The sequence below is a fragment of the Hoplias malabaricus genome, chromosome 12 (assembly GCF_029633855.1).
Source record: "Hoplias malabaricus isolate fHopMal1 chromosome 12, fHopMal1.hap1, whole genome shotgun sequence".
NCBI classification, from domain to species: Eukaryota; Metazoa; Chordata; class Actinopteri; order Characiformes; family Erythrinidae; genus Hoplias; species Hoplias malabaricus.
The window spans coordinates 32083310-32106859 of NC_089811.1; the positions used below are offsets into that span (position 1 = coordinate 32083310).

At 37.2% G+C, this 23550-nt stretch overlaps 1 protein-coding gene across 3 annotated transcripts in view; it reads left to right on the top strand.

Annotated features, from left to right (window-relative positions):
• rapgef4a (Rap guanine nucleotide exchange factor 4a) overlaps nt 1-23550 on the top strand; it is a 56850-nt gene that overhangs the window by 3389 nt on the left and 29911 nt on the right. For all 3 annotated transcript variants that reach the window (XM_066641347.1, XM_066641346.1, XM_066641348.1), the window contains 3 exons: nt 3756-3898; nt 4115-4203; nt 4816-4962. In XM_066641347.1, coding sequence (XP_066497444.1) covers nt 3756-3898; nt 4115-4203; nt 4816-4962 — 379 coding nt within the window. The remainder of the gene's footprint in view (nt 1-3755; nt 3899-4114; nt 4204-4815; nt 4963-23550) is intronic.

The following is a 23550-nucleotide window of genomic DNA, read 5'->3' on the forward strand; positions in this document are numbered from 1 at the left end:
TTGCAGAATCATGGGAAATTAGCTTTCCGTTTGAAAAAATGTTGGTAAATAATCTTGTTGTTATGTTTTGTATTCTATTGTGTAGTTAGTATAATTTCCTCTCCTGTGTATTTGTGTTTTTATGGTCAGCTGTGTTTTGTTTGTGTTTTTGTGTGTGAGAAACTACATACAATCATTTATTTTATTTTATTTCATTTGGCACAAGCTGGAACACTGCCTTGGATAGCAGGGCATCATGCACTCTTCCAGTCACTCAGGGACTAATACATGGACGAATTTACACGTCAACGGACTGTGGGAGGAAACCAGAGCACCCTTAAAGACAGTGACCTGCATGAATCAAACCAAGATCCAAATCAAGAGAGGTTGAACTTGTCTGTAAGCTTTCATTTACTGTTTGAATTACCCCAGAAACTCATTTGTAACTCAGATTGTTTAGTTTTGGAACACTTTCCATCTGTGTTAACTTTCAGACAGTTGGCAGTCTCCTGAATTTAGAGTCAGTTGCACCTTAAGTAATCTGAGACATTCATTAACTCATTCATTTTCTGTAACCGTTTATCTAGTTCAGGGTCACAGCCTACTCAGAATCACTGATCACAAGGTGGGAACACACACTGGAGGGGCTCCTAATCTGAAATAGCAAAATAAAAAAATAAAAAATAAAAATAAACAAATATTACACACCTATAGAATAAAGGAATAAAACAATATTGTCATCTGTATTTTTGATTTTCAACATTAAGTTTCTCTCAGCCATCTAAGCACAGATACCATTTCTTTGCCATGAGTAGAGGGAGAACAAGTGTAGCATACCAGAGTGAGACCATATGTGTTTTTAACTGTTTACTGACATAAAGATTTCATTAGACTGGTTTCTAGTGCGCAAACAGACCGGAGAGCTAGCAAATGGTGAGAAAACATCATCTAAACTTTGCAGAAATACGTTGGACTCAAATATATATATATATTTGAGCTGTGTGTCTGATGTTAATACTTAACATTACATGCACTTACTCTGTCCACTCCAACACAAGATCACTCAGATCTACAAGTCAACTAGTCTTAGAAATTCTAGACGTCTGTATAAAGATAAAGGGTGATCAGTTTATAGTCTCTGATTTCTTTGCTTAGTTGGCTCTGTGTCCTTCTTTTAGTGCATTCAGTTCTGTTATTTTAGTCTGATGCTAGTTCCTGTTAATTTTTGCAAATGTTACTTTTTTCCTTTTTATGTTGTAACCAGGGCAGCACGGTGGCACAGCAGGTAGAGTCGCAGTTACACAGCTCCAGGGACCTGGAGGTTTTGGGTTTGATTCCCGCTCCGTGTGACTGTCTGTGAGGAGTTTGGTGTGTTCTCTCTGTGTCTGCGTGGGTTTCCTCTAGGTGCAGACACAAAAACACACATTAGTAGGTGGATTGGCGACTCAAAAGTGTCCGTAGGTGTGAGTGTGTGCCCTGTGAAGGACTGGCGCCCCCTCCAGGGTGTATTCCCGCCTTGCGCCCAATGATTCCAGGTAGGCTCTGGACCCACCCCGACCCTGAACTGGATAAGGGTCAGGGTAGAAAAGTGGGCTTGGGGCCAGAAGGTCAGTGGATCCCCAAAACTGGCATGAACATTCATGACTGAAGTGCCGTTGTGCAAGCACTTAACCCCCAAATGCTTTGTGTGTGTATTTTGTACTCTCAGATGTTTCAAGTTAATGCTGTATTATTCAGTTGCAAACACAGTTGATTTTAAATGTGCTCTGTAAATAAAAAAAACTGTGTGTATAATTAAGTACTAACGATCTATGTCATTATCTACCAAATCAGATGCCTCTGAAGCTGTGCTCCAAATGGGCCAGCACTCTCAGCCACTGGAGATTAAAATGATCTCTTTTTTAAGGCAAGGCAAGGCAGGTTTATTTATAGAGCACCTTTCATACAAGAGCAATTCAAAGTGCTTTACAGAAAAAAAAACAGTTAAATTAAAAGCAAGGATAAAAGTAATTAAATAAAATTTAAATAAATACACGATTAAAATTATTAAAACAATTTAAAATGATACAATTTTAGAAGAACTAAAAAGTGAGCTAAAAGCCTGTTCAAACAAGAATGATTTAAGTCTTGATTTAAAAGTGTCTAAAGTCGGGGTTCGTCTAATATTCTCCATCGGCTGGTTCCATTTAAGAGCGGCATAGGAGCTAAACGCTGCCTCTCCATGTTTAGTTTTCACCTGAGGCAGGACTAACTGAGTAGTTCCTAAAGATCTGAGAGCTCTGCTTGGCTCATATCTCTGTAGCAGACCTGATAAATACACTGGTCCTACACCATTAAGACATTTATAGACCAGTAAATGTAGACAAGTAATAACACCTTAAAGTCTATTTTGTAACAGACTGGTATCCAGTGTAAGGATTTGAGGATGGAGGGGTGATGTGATCTCTTCTTTTGCTCTGAGTGAGAACTCTGGCAGCTGTATTTTGAATCAACTGAAGCTGTTTAATGGTCTTTTTTGGAAGTCCAGCTAAAAGATCATTACAGTAAACAATCCTGATAGAAATAAAGGCATGGATAAGTTTCTCCAGGTCTGGTTTAGTCAGAAAATCTCTAATCTTACTGATGTTCTTAAGGTGGTAAAATGCTTTTCTAGTAACTGCTTTAACATGATCTGAGTCCATTAATACACCAAGGTTGCGAGCCAGTTCTTTAGATTTGAGGGCTCTAGAGTCCAGATACGTATCCAATCAGTGTCTCTCAGTGCTGTTCCCAAATAAAATAATCTCTATTTTATCTTTATTCAACTGCAGTATGTTGTGTCCCATCCAGTTAGTGACGTGTTCAAGGTTCGAGGACAGGGTCATTTAATCTGAGTATTATTTGCATAACTGTGATAGGACAGCCCATAGTCCTGTAGAATCTGGCCAAGAGGAAGCATGTATAAATTAAATAAATGTAGAACAAGAATAGAACCCTGGGGGACACCACAGGTCACTGGCAATATTATTTTCTATTCCTACAAAGTAGTTCCTGCCTTGCAGGTATAAAGTGAACCACTTTAGGGCTGTTCCTGAGAGTCCAACCCAGTTTGTGAGTCTATAAGTATCATATGGTCAATGGTATCAAAGGCAGCACTCACAGAGGTCAAGAAGTAATGGAAGAGATACCATTCCAGCCTCCGTATTTAAGCAAATATCTTTAATTACTTTAATTAGAGCAGTCTCAGTGCTGTGATTAGGCCGGAACCCAGACTGGAATTTGTCTAGGCTGCTATTTAAGGACAAGAAGTTAGTGATTTTCCTGAAAACTATATTCTCAATGATTTTGCCAATGAACGGTAAATTAGAAATTGGTCTGTGATTACTTATCTGAGATGATTCTGTTTTTCTTTTTTAGAAGTGGCTTTACTACTGCCTCAGTAATCATACTTATTTCATTTTCAATTTTTTGAAAACCTTTTACGTTAGGATTGTTCTATTCTGATGCATGCTTTATGTGTACTTAAACAATTGGTCTCTTTAATTGTAAAACCCAGTGCTCAAGGATAATTTAGTTTAATAACAAGTATTCGGGGCACATTGTTGAAAATGGCAACATACCATTGTTTATTTTCTGTTTATTTGTATTGTGGATAATATTTTCTTTAAATACAATTACTCTAAAGATTTTTGTCTTTAAATGAGCTTGTTGGGGAAAATGGTGTATAATGATGTGTGAATGACTTATGAGTTGTGTAGTGAGAGACAGAGGATTAATGTGTGTTTGTGCATATGTAGACCAGCAGAACGCTCTGGAGAAGATGTGGATATAATTATGGCCCGTCTGAAGAGTGTGAAAGCTTTTGAGAAATTCAACCCCACCCTGCTGCAGCAAATCTGTTTGTGTGGATTTTATGAGTGTCTGGAAAAAGGCATTACATGTAGGTCTCACACACACTCATGCATGAGTACATATGTATAATAACATTTCAAAAGACAGATATTTACAATATATTACTCACCGACAGAAACCAAAATTGTCTTTTTTTATTCAGAGAGTGTCATTAAAGATATGCTGTATTGTATAGTAGTTATGAATCTGTAGAATTATTTTCTTCTCTGTTGCTCTTGATGTTTTTGTGCCTTCTGTAATGTAGTATACAGACAGGGTGATATTGGAACCAGCTGGTATGCTGTTCTCTCTGGCTCTCTGGATGTTAAAGTCTCTGAAACAGCAAACCATCAGGTAATATTGCACTTCTGACCTTCTGAGCTTGAATATTGCATTGAAATATTTATTATGTGAAAGGATATGCCTTTCACACAGATCAAAGTTGATAATTACCCTGTAATAACATTTACTGACAGATAAGTGCCTTACAGTGTTGGGAAATTCAAAATATGTCATTTACAGGGATAAAGCTGACTGTTTTACTAAAGTGCAGACTGTTCTAGATGCAGAGTGTTGCCTGAATACTTATTTTTCATTTTACAAAAAATATATATAAATGTATAAAATCTATGAAGAACCCATTAGACCAACAATGTTTATTTTTCATTTCAGAAGCTGTAAAAAGCTGTAGAGCTTTTCAGAGAGATTTATATCTAAGATCTTAATCTTGGGGCAGAAAGAGTGCTTGCTCACTAAGTGGTATATTACCCCTTTAAATTTAATGGACAAAGCTACACAGATTTGTGTAATTGCCTCCTGCTTCTGTGGATGTTACTAAGGGCCAGACAGCTTATATAGTTTATAGCTTATAGTTATTTCTTGTGGTCATTCTCTATGGTACATTTCTGACCAGTGATACATTATTTCCCCTTCTGCTTTCTTTATTTTATATCTGTTTCTTTTCAGGATGCAGTCACTATTTGCACGCTGGGCATTGGAACAGCATTTGGGGAGTCCATTTTGGACAATACACCACGTCATGCCACCATTGTAACAAGAGAATTCAGTGAACTATTGCGTATTGAGCAGAAGGAGTTTAGGATCCTTTGGGAGGTAAGAGAGCCCTCACTAAATAATTCTGCTATGTAGGGTGCAGTAAGGCGAAGGTGAAATATGATGTGTGTGTGTGTGTGTGTGTGTGTGTGTGTGTGTGCGTGAGACATTATGCTGTTGTGAAACGTTCACTTAAATGTTATTTAGGCAGGAAAACATTTGTACTGAGGTAGTTTTAAATGCCTGCGTTGTCTGTTGTGTCCAGCAGGGGGAGATGTTATTTAGAAATTAATAATTCATTCATTACATTTAATTTCAGCTTCTTGCACTAATTCATTAGACTAAACGAGCAGTTCTAGAGAGTAGCAAATATTTTCTTCATGAGTTTAATATATAATCATAATAAATATATAAACTATGTTCACTCATATATGTGGCATGTTCAAGTAATAATATCACAATAAACTCTGCTTGGATTTAGGTGAATAGTGCAGTTTGTGTTGTACCCATACAGTGATTTACAGGTAAACAAGGTAAACATTTCCAGTGTGTGTGTGTGAGTGTGCTTTCAGTTGAAATTATAGTTATATATATATATATAACAAACTATAAAAAACCTGACTTTTACATATATTATTTTGACCAAATATTTTACTGACTTACAGGTTTTATAACTTTCCATCAAAAAATGTGGAATAATGTCATCTTAAATGGCCAATGTCATTGTACTGGTTCAGCCTTAAATTTCTGAATTGTTCACCTACTAGACTAGTGTCCATCTGGTAATGGTGCAGTATTTTTATACCCTATGTAGGGTGCTAGTGTGCAGATTGAGAAGAACACACATTTGTAAAAATTTTAGCTTTTATTTTTGTTTACTACAGTAACACCATATAGAAACCTAGACAGTGTATGAAATTTGAGAGAGGTAATATTTTTTATTCTCCCTTATGTGCACAACTCTGACTGTTAGAACACAGACCCACTGATAAAAGTTTTTTCCCTGTAACTGATGGCACAGTTTCAAATTAAGGCAGCAGGGTATCAATATGATTATTGATTTACTGTTAAAGCAACATTACTATACATTTTCAGGTAAAAAACCTTTTTAAACTTTTTGAGGCTGCTCCGACCTGTAAGAGGGAGGAAAGTGCTTCACCCACAGCTCCTGGGCCTTCTCTAAAATCTTGGCCATGCAACTTCAGAACCACAGGGTGAAGATGTTTCGTGAGAAATGTGTAAAGGTGTTTTCCTCACTATAAGAATTTAGCTTCTTTTCCTCGTACTGGCATTATGGCAGAGAGAGCAGTGTGTGTGTGTGTGTGTGTGTGTGCGCGTGTTTTTGTGTATGTGCTTGTCTGTGAGAGGAGAGAGAGAGGTGTGTGTTCCTATTTGTCTTTGAGAGAAGAAAGAGAGAGGTATGGACTTGTGTTTGTCTGTGAGAGGATAGAGAGAGGGCGGGGTGTGATGCTTGTTTTAATGACAGAAGTAAAAACATGAATTACATTCAGCAACAGGTAGGGGGAGCATACATAATATTCCTTTAAATAATTCATATATTCATTGTCTGTAACTGCCTATCCAGTTCAGTGTCGTGGGGGGTCCTGAGCCTACCTGGAATCACTGGGTGCAGTGGTCACCCTGGAGGGGGCGCCAGTCCTTCGCAGGCGAAACACTCTCACACATTTGTTCAGACACTCACACCTATGGACACTTATTGTGTCACCAGTCCACCTACCAACGTGTGTTTTTGGACGGTGGGAGGAAACCCACGTGGACACAGGGAGAACACATTAAACTCCTCGCAGACAGTCACCCGGAGTGGGGCTTGGACCCACAACACCAGGACTGTGGAGCTGTGTGACAGCGACATTTCCTGCTGCACCACCATGGTGCACTCCTTTAAATTAAATCTCTAAAAATATTTTGTTATTTTGTCTTGTTAGGAGTGAGTAAATTGTCTGGTCACATCTACCTTTCTCATTTATACTGCCTCAACTTCCTATAATTGGTCAGAAAGTCTGATCTGCACTGAGACCATTTATTTGGGAAATTGTCTGAGGCACTTTTCACACTAGAAATTTTGCTTCGGACCAAACAAAGCAGGTGTGAAAGCACCATCAGGACTGTCAAATTTTCTCCTTGATGTGTAAGTAACTGGATGGCTAAATAATGTTATGTGTCTTGTTTCATGACTGAGCAGCTGGAGTAGGCATGACTTTACCTTTGAGCTCCACATGTGCCTGTCTGCTCATGAGAGGGAAAGCGTGGCTGAATATGAAGCATTTATTTTGGTCAGAGACTCAGTGTGACATCCACTGGCAAATTTTGTATAATGCACCTTGAAGTTACTTTTTTGGCAATACACAGTGTTACTCCCACAGTGACTATTTGATCTCAAATGTATCAGAGTTGTCACTAGTCGCTGCCTGAAAGTTCACCATGAAGGTGAATTGGTTTAGTCTTGACTCTTGGTTGACTGTGTTGAATGATGGGGAAAAATTAGGGCTGGGGCAATTACACAGAAAAATTTATCAACATTCACAACTTCTAATCCACATAATCTTCATTCATTCATTCATTATCTGTGACCGCTTGTCCAGTTCAGGGTTGTGGTGGGTCCAGAACCTACCTGGAATCATTGGGTGCAAGGCAGGAATACACCCTGGAGGGGGCGCCAGTCCTTCACAGGGCAGCACACACACGCACACATTCACACCTACGGACACCTTTGAGTCGCCAATCCACCTACCAACGTGTGTTTTTGGACTGTGGGAGGAAACCAGAGCACCTGGAGGAAACCCACGCGGACACAGGGAGAACACACCACACTCCTCACAGACAGTCACCCGGAGCGGGAATCAAACCCACAACCTCCAGGTCCCTGGAGCTGTTTGACTGCGACGCTACCTGCTGCGCCACCGTGCCGACCCCCACATAATCTTGTCTATATTAATTATATCACATGGAAGCAATCTAAACGCCAAGGCAGACCCAGCGACTCGAGCAGCAAGTAGTGGTTTGGACGTGCTGTGTTTTGACTATAATTAATATGACACTGAACAAAAAGTCAAATTTAAACACTGTGAGCAAACAATGCAAAATCACACACCAAAGCACAATCACACACCAAATATAAAGAGTGCTCAAAAAACAAGAGGGGAATAAGTTCTCAGTGACATTAGAAAAAATATCCCAGCTGTGATACTGGAGCATATTTACAGTAAAAACCGCATCACTGAACTATGAGGGTTAAAAACACACAAACAAAATAATCGTTCATTAATCATAATCGTGGTAAAATGTACAATTAATAATGATATTTATTTACGCTCTTAACACCCAGCACTGGTAAAAATGCTTGATTGGAATGCCAAATTAACCACACAAAAATGGATAAGAATAGGGCTAAACCATCAGGTGCCCAATTTAGGAAAAAAGGGAAAGAAGAAGAAGAAGATAAAGGTATGCAGCTGTTGTGTTTATCTCTTTATTAATATGCTTATTAGACATAGGTCATAAATAGGCTAACTTAATACTTATGTTATTTAGCCAATATTTCTATGTTACTTGCTATGCTATTAACATAGATTGACAATATTCCATTTACTGTATTTAATATAAATACTGTATTTACTGTACTGTATTTAACAACATAATAACACTATTTTTTCAACGAATTGTAGCATCTATCAGGAATTACTTAGCCTGTATCCCAACATAAAAGTATATTATTGAATTAATGAGGTGACACAATAAGAGCTTCCTGTAGTTGTATTAGCTACTATGCTGTTTATATATGTATTTCATTACAAATGTAGGGGCACTTCTAAAATATTTTGGAGCTGGAGCACCCACAGGCAGTGTTCTGGGCAGTTTTTCTGTGACTTTTATGTTGTTTATATTGATATCTGTATTATATCAACTGAAATTTAGAAATATATCATGATATAAATCTTGGCCATATCGTCCAGCCCTAGTTACAAACAGTGCAAATGTACAAAGGTGATGCATTGGTTTTAAATTCAAGTCGTGTTCCCTAAAGGTCCTCTTCTAAAGCAGGAGTTATGAATATCTGTAAGCTTTCATTATAGTATGTTCAAAATAAAACAATAAGTTATAAGTCCTGGAGATGAAATAGCGTGTTTAAATCAACCCAGCTTAAAAACCTACAATTAGTGTAGAATATGGCACAGTTATGTTCCCTATGCACCAGTTTTTTCTGAGACTGAGGAATCAAGTTGCAGTCTTGTAATTAGTGACACATCAAGATTGTCTGTCTTTGCAAAATCATAGTTTGCGACTAAAATCTCTGTGACATTATCTTTAGATGTGAGAGGATGTCACTTTTGTCTTTTAAAAGTCTTTTCAAAGTCATCTAGTGTATGGTTAGCATACGTTGAAGCACTGGCATCTCTAACTGCAATACTACAGCCATTATGTTCTTCTTTGAGGAGTGTCTGTTATGGTGTGGGACTGTGTATGTGTTTAGCCAATTATCCTGCCTACAGCCCACTCCGTAGTACCATTTCCACACCCCGGGTTGCCAGGTATATAACTCAGTAGCAGTTTACAAGTAACAAACACAGCATGGTCTAGCCATGGAAATATTAGCCTTGGAACCTGACCCATATAAGGTGGAACTAAACATTAGAATACAAAAATTGTGACTAAGAAGATAATGTTTGCCTCTTAAGGTGGAAGTGAAAACTCAGTAAGGAATATAACTTCACTTTCATCTAGTGAAACAATTAAGGTTTAAATGGAATATGATACTTGATATTTGTTTGTTGGGTGGGTATTTGGTTTTAAATTTGAGATTCTGATATTGTTTTCTTTTGATAAATGCGGCTATCCTTAAAAGCAGGGCTCCACTCCAACCATATTCAAGCTCTACAGTGGTAAAACCCCTCTCTTCCACCAGCACTCATCCATATTCAGCCTTGCCAAAATAAAAGTCCTGAATGAAGCCTAAAACAGCCTAACACTACAGCAACCTACTTATAATGAAGCATGGCGAAGCCACATTTTGTCAGTTCATGTGAGCTTTGTGTCTGTGTCTCCAGTGTTTTTAATTTGGACTGCAGCACCCATTTAATGCCCTTTAAGTGTCATATTCTTTGCTGTATTGGGGATTGCTCCTTTAATAAAGCATCAATAAATTGTCATTGTCCAATTAAAAATATGTTTCTACCAAAATAGTAACTTTATAGGAGAAGGAAAAAACCTTCTTCAGCTTAAATCGAGGTGATGATTATTCAGAATAATTTTGGAGCATTTCTATTTATTCATTATGAAATTTTCATGTGTGTTCTAATGCTGTAGTAAACTAAAAATCTACAAAAATTGAGATACATGTTTTTAACTGGACTGCAATGAAATGTTTACATATTTATTTACAAAAACAAAAGCAGACAATAAACTAATGACAGACAAAGACTTGCTTAAATATGACAGGACTGAACAAAGGACAACCGAGGACTGAAGGTGTGCAAGACAGACAGAGAAACATATCTGGACACACATTCATACACTCACAAGACCAGACAAGGGATACTGAAACAAAGGGACTACAGAGGAGACACAGGTGGAGACACTGACGAGAGGGCGGAGCTAAGGCGGAGGCAAGAGACTAAAACAAAAAGAGCCATGTGCCAGTGGAGAAAGACAAAACAGAGTAGGAAAACAGAGACAGGGCAAGAGTGTGACATAATCATTAAATTCTGATTGGCTTACTTTTTTAATACTGTGCGTGTACATATGAATCCTCAAATGTGTTTTCACAAATAATCCAGAATATCTGACTGAATTTCATGTTTAAAGATAGCCACTAATCATGTTTTAGAACACATTTTTAGTCATGTCATTTATCATAAGATCTCTAAGTAATCTACCTGGCACTGGGTGATATTTTTTTCCTGAATGCTAGAGAATTTAGTTTAAAAGCATCCACAAACATATTGTGAATGGGGTGCTGCTATTCATAGTTGTTCTTGACTGTTTATGTAGCCCTTAAGAATTACTGTTATTTCTTTTGTTTAGAGCTAATGTGCTGCATAGAAACCTTTCAGTGAGGTTAAGGCGAAACTCCCCTAAAATAGGTAACTATATTAACATAGGGCAAATTTTGACATGCTACATATTTTTGATGTATTGGATCATATAAATAATCTTTAATGGGTAGAGTGATGTAATTGGTCTGAGTGATGTGTGATTATATTTATATTCTAACGGTGATACACTCTCACAATTCCATTAGTCACATACCACCTGCTCACAGACTGTGACTCCACCTAATAGCACTCAGCAGCATTTAACCAATTTAATAATCTTGTAACAACTTATCTCTCTGCTCTGTACCGCTCTATCTCTGTATCTTTTGCTCTCACTGTCTCTCTCTTCTTACGTTTCTCCACATTTGGTCCAACATCTCCTACCCCTGTATTTAGGTATCCTACAGTTTCATGGTTTATATATTTGTGAGATGTCATATAGTGTGTGTATGTGTATGAAACTAAACACATAATTTTGTTATGGATTTGTGTGTGTGTGTGTGTGTGTTTGTCTGGCAGGCAGAGCTGGGTTTTTCTGAGCTTTTCCAACATACACATTCTACAGCTTCATCTAGCTTTATGCTCCATGAAGTGCATAAAGTTATTTAAAGTAATATATTGCATCATTAAGCTGTCTATAGTGTCTATAGTGTATGCTCACATAGAGTTTACTTACACACACATACACACATTTGACATGCACCAGTATACATAAGCATGGATAACAATTCTTAAAGGGAATTCAAACATAAAATCAGTGTATGTTGTTATATAGCATAGAGAAATGAAACCAGAAACAAGTTCAAGACCACATAAAAAGATAGCAGACTGGTAAAGGATCTAACTAGGTAGGTGTCTGTCTTTAACTGAATTTTCCTCATCTAACTATTTGTTTACATATCTGGAGTAATCTGTGATACCAGATATAATGATGATTTATCTGAATACCTTCTATATTAGCTCAATAGCTAAACAAACAAACAAACAATAAATAGATAGATAGAAAAATCAAACAAACCTAAAGCACTGGTTTCTGCTCTGGTTTCCTCCCACGGTCCAAAACCACATGTTGGTAGGTGGATTGGCGACTCAAAAGTGTCCGTAGGTGTGAGTGTGTTGCCCTTTGAAGGACTGGTGCCCCCTGATTCTGTATAGGCTCTGAACCCATCACGACCCTGAACTAGATAAGCGGTTACAGACAATGAATGAACATATTAAATGGAATAAGCTAGTCATAAATTGTAAAGGTATAAAATACATATTGTTATGATTTATCTTTTGTATTGTATTTTTTACAGAATTTACCCTCCTTGTTTCTAAATTGAATATTTCTTAACACATTAATTCATTCATTCTTTGTCTGTAACAGCTTATCCAGGATGGGGCGCCAGTTCATCACAAGGCTCCACACACTCACACATTCACTGACACGCTCTAAGTTAACTAAGGCATTTTTGAGTAGCCAATCTACTTAACAATACTTGGACTGTGGAAGGAAACAAAATCGCCAGGAGGAAACCCACATGGACACAGAGAAAACACACCAAACTCCTCACAGACTGCCACACAAAACGGGGCTCGAACCCACACCCCCCAGGACCCTGCACCTGTGTGACAGCAACACTAATTGTTGTGCCACTGTGCAGCCACCTTTATAAACGATTATTCCAAATTTTGGGTTGGAGTTTTGGTTGTCATGTTGAATACAGTAGTTGGTATAGAATAACTGAAAATTGATATTTCTTTCCAAGCATGAATAAATTGATTACATTTCCCATGATACAATATAGTATTGTGCTTGCCTTGCTTAATCAATGACATTTTTTAAAAATGAATTGGCTTATATTGACAAAACCTATTTAAATTCATAACCTATAATGTCTTAACACATGTGATTAACACATGCACATTTTTATTTATTTGTACTGAGAGTAATTTAAAGGAGCCCTGGGCAATGAACAGTTTTCAACTCGAAAAATTGTGTTTTAATTTGAAAAAAGCGATCTTGCAAATTCCAGTTGTGGCATAGCAATGGATTTTTCAGCACTGAGACTAAAAAACATTTGAAAACAAATGTTCTTATTTTTTTCTGATTTGTATGTTATTCATTAAAGGTTTGCAGCCATTTTTGTTAGTATTAATTGCTGTGGAATTACTGATACTGTTACTTGTTGCTCATAGAGAGCTCTGTATTGTGCATTGTTATTTTCATTAGCTGGTATGTAAAGCATATCATGTGTTCATACTTATGTCTATGCCTGTGTGTACATGGGCTTATAGTGTGTCCTGGTTGGATGCTTGTGATTTGTGAAGCATGCCTGCAGGTCTTAAACTAAATAAAAGTACACACACATTCATATGCATGAAAACAGAGTGACTCATATATATGGGCTCTTTCATATATGTGCACATATTCAGTGTCTTAAAGGGAGATGTTCTGCTATAAGCTTCAGGCAGTGATACTTAACCATAGGTATCAAAGTTAATTTGTAATTGTACATGCTTTCCTGATCCATTTAGATTCAGACTCATAAAACTGTGCTCATGTCGCAGAGAAAGGCTCTGACAAAAACCAGTAGCACCTGTTTGTGTGCCAAATATCTCATTTCTATTTCAAAGCTGGCGGCATCTGATTGGTGATTACCCTGTTGGATTTTAAAGGAGAGCTTTTCCTTTTGAAGTTGTATGGCTCTGTCGCCTATAAAGCCTTTACAGAGGCAGAGAGAGGCTTTAATGCAAGCAAATGGGCCAGCAGAGCCTGGGTCTGCAGGAGAGTCCATCCCTCTTAGCTCTAATGCATCCAGCAAGAGCAGCATTTCCACTGCAGCAGACATCTCTTTTCATTCAAGGTCTTTTGTTCAGATTTTGACCTTGGCTTTTAGTTGTATTTTGCAGTTTGCAGTTAGATAAAATTCAATATCACATAGTTGTCCAAATATGCGAGTGTATGACAATGTCAGATTATTATTAGTATTAGGCGAGGTGAATATAGTAACTCAGCCTACTTATGCTACAGACATAGGCCAGTGTAGTTTTTAGACTACACTAAAACACTACAATATTCCAGTCAAGACTTCAGCATATACTACTTTATTTATTCGTGTCACAGTGGTAGGTGAATGTAACCTTAGGAATCTTGCACAGTGAATTTAAGCACTGTGGTATTATAGTGTTGGAGTGATAGCTCTGTTCTGTTTTACTAAAAAGAATTTATTTTAAACATTAGTCTCCTAGAAAGAGGTTTAAATTTCTTTTAAACAGTTGGTATCATCCCGCAATGGACATACATTAGTCTCGGTTAATAAATAATGATTTTAAATAATGGGTGCTGTTGATTTAACAAATTCATGCAATCAAGGAGAATCTGAACAAACATTGTTTGAGAGTAACATTGAACAAACTCACTCACACCTACTACTTTATTGAAAAAAAATATTGTATTTCTTATTTGTGTAATGATGTTGTTATTATTATTATTTTTTAATTATATTATTTGTTTGTTTATGTGATTATATATAACTTTATATAAGCACCACACTAACTGGGAAGACATTAGTTTTCATATATATAATTAACTTAGATGCCTAAAACGTCTGCACAGTACTGTATATATACACACGTGTAGTCCTGTCTTGAGGTCATGCTTATTTTTAGTACATTTGTAGGTTTCTTTGGATACATTCATCATAATATCATCACTGATTTTATGAATCATAGGTTGAAAAATGCAATGGGTATGGGAAAAAATGTTTATCTTATTATATTCATTATGAGTCTATACAAATCTTACCTCTATATAAGTCTAATATTGTAAATTATTGTGAGGGCTCTTGCCTCCTTCAGTATGGAGGCAGGTCATAACACATGCTGTGTTTGTATTGTGTCGAAATGCAGATTTGTCCCTAAAATGAAATCTTGAAACACTGTGTTGGAGCTATAGGGTCTAGTTTATTTAGGCCTTTTTTTTTCAGAAGCACTCAAAAAAAGGGGAGATCACAAACATCAGTAGTGTATCACAATAATCCCAAATCTATAATGAAACATCCTAGTTGTTTTCTAAAATACAGGGGGCTGAACCAGCAGCTGACCCATCCCTGAGAGTCTGGAGTGGTTGCTAGGCGATTAGAGTACTCCAATCATTATGCTCTGATGAGTACTCACTCTCCCCTGGACTGAGGAAGACCATGCTACACACACGCAAACACACACACATGTGCGCTGCAGTCTGCTTCTACTGAGCAAGACCTCAGAGCACAATCTCTCTCTCTCTCTCTCTCTCTCTCTCTCTCTCTCTCTCTTTCTCTCTCTCTCTCTTTTGACACACAAACACACGAGCATCCTGTCATTTGCCTCTCTCTCTCTCTCTCTCTCTCTCTCTCTCTCTCTCTCTGTCTCACACACACACACACACACAATCTCACATATTCTCTCAGGAGCTCTCTCACACATATCGACTTCTGCTCAGGAAAAGGCATCCAGTGTGTTATAGAGACTAGCAGCAAATTGAAAACACCTTAAGAAATCCCATAGAAAAATCTTTGCACTCATGGGGCATTCTCTAATATAGGTAAGTTTCCTAGTCTCTTTCTCCATATCTTTGTCTCACTGTATTGCCCTGCCCCCCACCGCGTTCTGTCAACCTTTAGTTTTATTGCTGTATGTTGTCCTATAGGTTTCTCTATCTATTTCTCTCTCTCTCTCTCTCTCTCTCTCTCTCTCTCTCTCTCTCTCTCTCTCTCTCTCTCTCTCTACTAGTTCCTCTTACAAGTATTGTAAGGGTTTCTTCAGGTGAGCAGTGCATAGTCACTGTAGCATTTAGAACTGTTTCACTGTGCAGAATGTGATATAATACTTATTTAAACTGCAAGCTGATGCACAGGGCTAATGCTTCTTATGAATTGTTATGTGCATGAGTATGCCTATATTATACATATTAGGAAAAATAGAAAATCACACATTAATTTGGGGATCTAGAACCTCCAAAACCACCAAACTGCAAACATAACCAAAACAACCCATGCAGTTTTGTGTGGTCTGCCTAAATATGAGATTAAACAAGTCGTTGTGATTTGTGTTGCATCTTATTTAGAGTGCAGACACTTTAGAAATGCTCCCATGTCTGTGTATCTCCAATCAAAGTGCTTGACCTGTTTGTCTCTGTCTAATCACAATACTGCATCTGGGTTTATTTGAGAACGCAAAGACATGGTTAAACTGATCAAAATAAATATGAGTGCAGAGAAATACATGATTAATAGGAAAGAACAAAGAAGTAATAAAACCAAGAGGAAATGACTAAAAACTAGAGATTCTGCTCACTCGTTTCTCACGTATGGGTGTTTGCCCTGAACTAAACTGTGGTTCATTCTCAATTAAAGGAAAAGGTGCTGTTTAAACTCCTATAAAACTGGATATAAACTGTTTGATCTCTCTGGAATTTTGACAGATGTTTCATTAAGACCACATGGAACTGTGTCATTTTGTGGAAAAGTGGTATAATATTTCACGATAAACAGTAGTGTCCACTGGGTTTTGTGAGTTTTTGTGAAATATGTATAAATAAGCCCAAAATTCACACAAACACCCAAATGTCACAGAAAGAGTTTTACGCTCTGATGAGGTGGATAAGCTGCACTATCACTAAAGTACTAATGCAAAAAAGAGCAATGGAAAAGGGTTTTTTGAATATACATTGATGTTTCAGATGGTTCATACCTACTGTGTAACCACTGACTTTTAACAGACTCCCCCCGGTTCTCCTTCCTCTTCTCTCCTCTCCACACTTTAGGGCCATTCTGTTTTCATAGCAGCACCACCTCAGCTCTTTATTTTAGTGCATGAGTAGATTCTTGTAAACATATACAGCACTGTGCAATAGTCACTGACCACACAGCATTTTACTTTCCTCTCAAAAAATTAAGAAAGATTTCCATACAACGGAAAGGACAAAGAAGCCAAGAAATAAATACTAAAACAAGCTTTTTCTAAAATGTTTTATATAGTGTCTTTTTGATGTAAATGTATAAAAATAAAACGTATTCGGATCAATGTAAAAATCCAATCAGATCTCTCCATCTCCCTTGTACATCATCTGAAATATTTTCACAAAAAGTAGTAGATGGAACTCATTTTGCTTTTTTTTTTCTGCAGATATTTATTGTGCCTAACATTTGCAGATGTTTAAGCCAGAAACCCAGCTAGTGACAAAGTGACATGCTTTATGATTATTGTACAGCCATACAACAAAATTGGTCCTCTCCATTTAACCCATCCGTGGAAGTGAACAGACTCACACTAGTGATTGTCGGTAATGAACACGCACACCCAAAGCAGCAGGCAGCCACTGTCTGTGTCTGGGGAGCAGTTTAGGGGTTAGGTGCCTTGCAAGGGCACATCAACTGGGGATATTGCTGCTGGTGTTCTGGTTTCTAACCCACTTCTCTAAGTGCTAGGCCATGGCTTCCCCCCAAAACAGTGAAGCAGAGTTAATACTGTGTTTATTTTGGTGTAGTGGTCCTAGTACAGTTACAGTACAGGGAGGTTTTTTTTGGGGTGTTTTATGAGAGTTTGTTCCATTGTGGAATACCTGTATTACACATTTAACCTCTTTGTGGAGGACAGAAAGTGCAGGAGTGGAAGAGTAAGTGAGAGAGTGTGTGTATTACGTAATCTGGGTGAATTATTCAGCCGACTAAAGTGCAGTGGAGCACAGTGATGAGATGTGTGTGTATACAGGAGCCAGATGTCCTGCAGCACAAGCATGAGAGTGTAGTTAGCGTCTTCCATATATTTCCACACACATTTCACCCAGGTGGACTTAGCTTTAAAGCAAGACTGCGTAGTATTTTTACCTTAAAATTACAGCTTTAAATTCATATGATGCTTCACTGACTGTCAATATCTAGAATTTGTTGTTGCTGCACCAGTCTCAGCACTGCAGAAACTGCACTATGTAACTTTGGGGGATGGAGGAAATCGCTCCTGCTTCTTCCTCACCCTTGATTTTTGAGCAGCGCTGCACAGGTTATTTACACTCTGAAACTGTATGGGGAGCCCAGGAGAAGAAAAATACCAATTCTTAGCTAGTGTTTGCCTTATAATAAAGAGTGATTAAAATCAGCAAATCCCAGTCTTAATTTTATCTGCTCTGAAAGTGAACCTTGATAACAATAACACTGAATTAATCACATCATTAGAGATGTAATGGTATTCATACTTTTGTGTTCTATATGATTCTGATAAGGTTTAAGAGTTCAAATGCCATTTATTGACTGTAGGGTTTTCATGCACCCAACAATTCTTTCCGATACAGTTCAGAACTATTCAGATTGGATTTGTTTACAGCTACAGGTGCATCTCAATAAATTAGAAGATCATCTGACCTGTTTTTCCAGGTCAGAGTCGTTGTGTGTCCGAAGCCTACCCGGAATCAATGGGAACAAGGCAAAAAATTAATTTATTTTAGTAATTAAATTTAAATAAGTAAAACTAATATATAGATTAATTACAAACAGCGAGATATATTTCAAGGGTTTATTTCTTTTAATGTTGATGGTTACGGCTTACAGACAACGGAAACCCAAAAGTTGTTGTCTCAGGAAATTAGAACAATCAACACAAAACACCTGCAAAGGTTAAAAACCCTTTAAAATGGCCCCTTAGTCTGGTTCAGTAGGCTACACAATCATGGGGAAGACAGTTATTGACACCCTCCTGCTGTACCCAAACATATTAATGGAAGTTGAGTGGAAGTAAAAAGTGTGGTAGAAAAAGGTCCATAAGCAGCAGGGATAACCGCAGCCTTGAAAGTATTGTCAAGTAATAGGATTCAAAAATTTATGGGAGATTCACAAGGAGTGGACTGCTGCTGAAGTCAGTGCTTCAAGAACTACCACACACAGACGTATCCAGGACACAGGCAACAACTATTGCTGTCCTTGTGTCAAGCCACTCATGGCTCAGAGACAACACCAGAAATGTCTTACCTATTCCAAAGAGAAAAAGCACTGGACTGTTGCTCAGTGTCCAAAGTCTTGTTTCAGATGAAAGTAAATGTTGCATTTCATTTGGAAATCAAGGTCCCAGAGTCTGGAGAAAGAGTGGAGAACTACACAATCCAAAGTGCTTGACCTGTTTGTCTCTGTCTAATCACAATACTGCATCTGGGTTTATTTGAGAACGCAAAGACATGGTTAAACTGATCAAAATAAATATGAGTGCAGAGAAATACATGATTAATAGGAAAGAACAAAGAAGTAATAAAACCAAGAGAAAATGACTAAAAACTAGAGATTCTGCTCACTCGTTTCTCACGTATGGGTGTTTGCCCTGAACTAAACTGTGGTTCATTCTCAATTAAAGGAAAAGGTGCTGTTTAAACTCCTATAAAACTGGATATAAACTGTTTGATCTCTCTGGAATTTTGACAGATGTTTCATTAAGACCACATGGAACTGTGTCATTTTGTGGAAAAGTGGTATAATATTTCACGATAAACAGTAGTGTCCACTGGGTTTTGTGAGTTTTTGTGAAATATGTATAAATAAGCCCAAAGTTCACACAAACACCCAAATGTCACAGAAAGAGTTTTACGCTCTGATGAGGTGGATAAGCTGCACTATCACTAAAGTACAAATGCAAAAAAGAGCAATGGAAAAGGGTTTTTTGAATATACATTGAGGTTTAAATCAAGGTCCCAGAGTCTGGAGAAAGAGTGGAGAACTACACAATCCAAGCTGCTTGAGTCTAGTGTGAAGTTTCCTCAATCAGTGATGGTGTGGGGAGCCATGTCATCTGCTGGTGGAAAAGGCCAAAGTCAGCGCAGCCGTCTACCAGGAAATTTTAGAGCACTTCATGCTTCCCTCTTCTGACAAGCTTTATGGAGATGCTCCTTTCATTTTGATGGCACCTGTCCACACTGCCAACAGAATAACACCATAACAAGCTTTAAATGGGGACGTATGGGTTCTATAACAGAGTGAGACCAGTCAGAAGTGACCAAATACTTGTGTTGCTTACATGAAACAACCAAAACTAAATAACATTCTAGCACTCTAAATTCAGAACGTACTATTAAAGCCAGATATTCTAGGTTGTTAAACTGGCCTGGAGGTTGTTTTTTAAATTGCAATCAGAATCAGAAAAATCACAAATAGGTGTTTCCTTTAAATCGTTTAGTCCTGTTATAAACCTAATGCTTGACTGAAGACTGTAGGGCCTAGGTTACTGTTGAAGACAGGTTCTACTTCATCACCTGCCTGTATGCCCCTGTAGCTCCTCCTTGTGTTGGGGGATGGCAGGTGTATGCTGTAGGGATGTAATTTCAGCTGGGAGCTTTGTTCTACTGAGTGCAGGTGTTAAAGACTATGTCTTGCTCTATAAAAAGTGATGGCAGTATGCTGGACCTAGACTGTTTCTTAGCAATACCGGAACACAGAGCAGGCTCTTGTTGTCATGGAGATGTGTAAACTCCTTCAATTATTTTTATGTTTTTATTATTTTTTTATGTTTCGTCATCTGGTATATCATCTTTTCAAGCAGATTCCGTCCGTAAGTGTGTTATAATATGAAAAGCAAAGCTGTATCTTTATCTTCTTCTTGTATTTCAGTAAATTTTAGTTTACTGAATTTCAGTTGTGGGCGGCATGGTGACGCAGCAGATAGTGTCACAGTCACACAGCTCCAGGGACCTGGAGGTTGTGGGTTCGATTCCTGCTCCGGGTGACTGTCTGTGAGGAGTGTGGTGTGTTGTTCGCGGGTCTCCTTTCCTTTTGAGCTCCAACATTTGGTGGTTTCTGCCTGGAGAAATCACTGCATGTCACTGTGATAGGGACTAATGCAAAGATAACCTATTTAAGTGACATTGAATGATGAGCTCCTTAGTCTCTGGTAATGAAGGGATAGCAAACTTTATTTACTTGGTAAAACAAACAGAGATCAAATAATATCCTTTTTAAGGAGGATCAGCCACTTTTGACTTACAAAAGACAAAAATAATCAATTGAATGTCATATGAAATTACTTTCCTGCAGTATATTACCTGTCATGTAGCTAATAGCTATGATCAAAGATGTCTTACACAGGATTTGTTATTTACTGACATTTGCTGAGTATTGATTTCATTACATTCTTTGTCCAAGCAATTTGAAAACACTGCAATAAGTAAAAGAGAGCAGTTTATATACTGCGGAAATGACAGATGCTTTAAATGCTTCTTGTAGGTTATCTATACTGTGGCTCTGAAGTGCCTTATATTTCTGACTGTGTTGAAGTAAGACCTTACAAAGCTCAGTGATTTGAATCATTCACCTATTGTTCCAGCAGTGCTTTAGCTCCATACTGAACCATGAAGCATGATTACCCCAACACTGCTGGATCGTCACACAGTAGTTGAGCTCTGAATACTTTTGTTGTAGTTATTTGTGGTCCATCACTCTTCTCTTGTTTTATTGACTCTCCAGAGACTGCAGGGGCATGTACATTATGTAAGAAGGCAGTGGTGCTCACACACTGTAAGCATTTTTGCTCATAATGAACGGCTGATTACTTCACTGATCAAATCAGACTTGTGCCACTGCACAGAAGTGTACAGTGCCACATCCCATTTTACTCAGTCCAAATCATGATTTATGTGTGTTAGTCATTATACAATCCTGTTCTATTCATGTTATTGCATGTATTAACTGCCAAGAAATCACTTGCCATGTTTATAAGTTTTAACTTATATACATAAATAGCTTATATAATGAGAATGAATGAATGAATGAATGAATAAACCAAAATTAATTTTTACATGATTTATTTTATTTTAAGGACTCTGAATGAGAAGTAATTGATAGATAAATATCTATTACTTCCTAAATATCTTTAAAATCGTTTCACATTAATTCTCTTTCAAGTTATCTGCAGCTCTAGTTAACATTCTGAACCCTATATATATATATATATATATATAAATATATATATATATATATATATATATATATATATATATATATATATATATATATATATATACTCTAGAACCAACTCAGAATGGTGTGTGTGTGTGTGTTATTAATGTCTGTTAGAATGCATTATGCAGTCTTTAAAATTGTGTTTGCTTCTGTTGAAATGGTTTGAATTTAATATAAATTTTTGATTCAGTCATTTTAAACTCCACACTCATACTAAACAGTATGATGTTCATTTGAACTGACAGCACTACTTAGTCAGAGTGACATAATTGTAAATACTTTCTCTGAGTGAAAAATGTGCGCGCGTGTGTGTGTGTGTGTGTATGTGTTTTAATGGAATGCTTACCCCGCAAAGAGTGCTGTTGCCCATCTCTTGCAGTAATAGGGCTACTCTAAATTCTCATGGGCTTCTGGGTGATTTATCATTTAGCCACTCTTGTTTGATTATGAGTGAAGTAATTAATGTCTATGAGGAAAGACTGCACTATGTGGCAAAACATGTAACATTTTAGTACTCTGAAATATTTGTAACTATTTTTTATTTACTGCACTGCACTAAATCCACTTAAATAGCCTAGTTGTGTTTATAGTCCCATTTATCACTGTCCATCATCATTTAAAACATATTATAGAGGTTGGCTATTACAGAATTTAAAGTGTATTTAAAGACCAAACTATATTTTTTATTATTTGCACACCACATATTTGATACTGTTTCCTGAAAATGTGTTTTTTTACTCATTTTGAAATGTAAAAAAAAAAAAAAAAAATTAAATCCACAAAATGATTGTTAAAATTTAGATTGACATTGCCATACCTGTGTCTTTGTAATCTGGGATTTCAAAAAAAATACACCTAATAATTTATGAAATGTGAGTGAAAAACATGAGACTTGAAAAATGATATTCTTAATGGATCATTTATTATATATACAATTCAAGTATTAAGCATTGAATCAAAATTTTGTAGCATAATTTGTTGATTCCACAGGAAAGAAATTTTTATGGCTTGAGAATCTCACTGAAGGGGACATTTGCTTGAATGTAGGTGTCTTACTGCAGGTTCATTTCTGAGGTGAAGAGAATCATCTGACACGTTCAGTAATAATGAGCGAAGTGAATAGACTAATGAGCTCTACAGTTAATCTTCAGCTGCAGGGGTTCATTTCCTCCAGTGGAATATAGAACTTACTATTCATAGGCAGGAGTCACAAGGGCATGCTGCTTTTACCCTCAGAAGATGCAGGTATCACATTTAATAACAAATGTGTTGCGTGTAATTCTTTGAAACAAGTGGAGAAATGTTATTAAATGTGTCGATCCTAAATTTCAATTAGTACTACATTGCTTTTTGTAATTAGAAGAGCACATATTTCATTATGAATTTGATTGTTTTTTGGATAGGAGTTCAGGCCATAACATTTTTTACCATTTCTTGAAATAATAATGAATAGATAAACAGGTTTGATACTTCCTGATTCAATGTCAAAGATCAGTGTTATACATCAAATAATGTAATTAATGAAATGATTGTGTAATACTGAGGTTTGCCAGATTGTATTGCTGTGTAATGTATAGAATTGTTCTGGTGTAAAGCTTGTGTCTAGATCAAGACACTATAAAGCATAGCCCTTGTCTCAC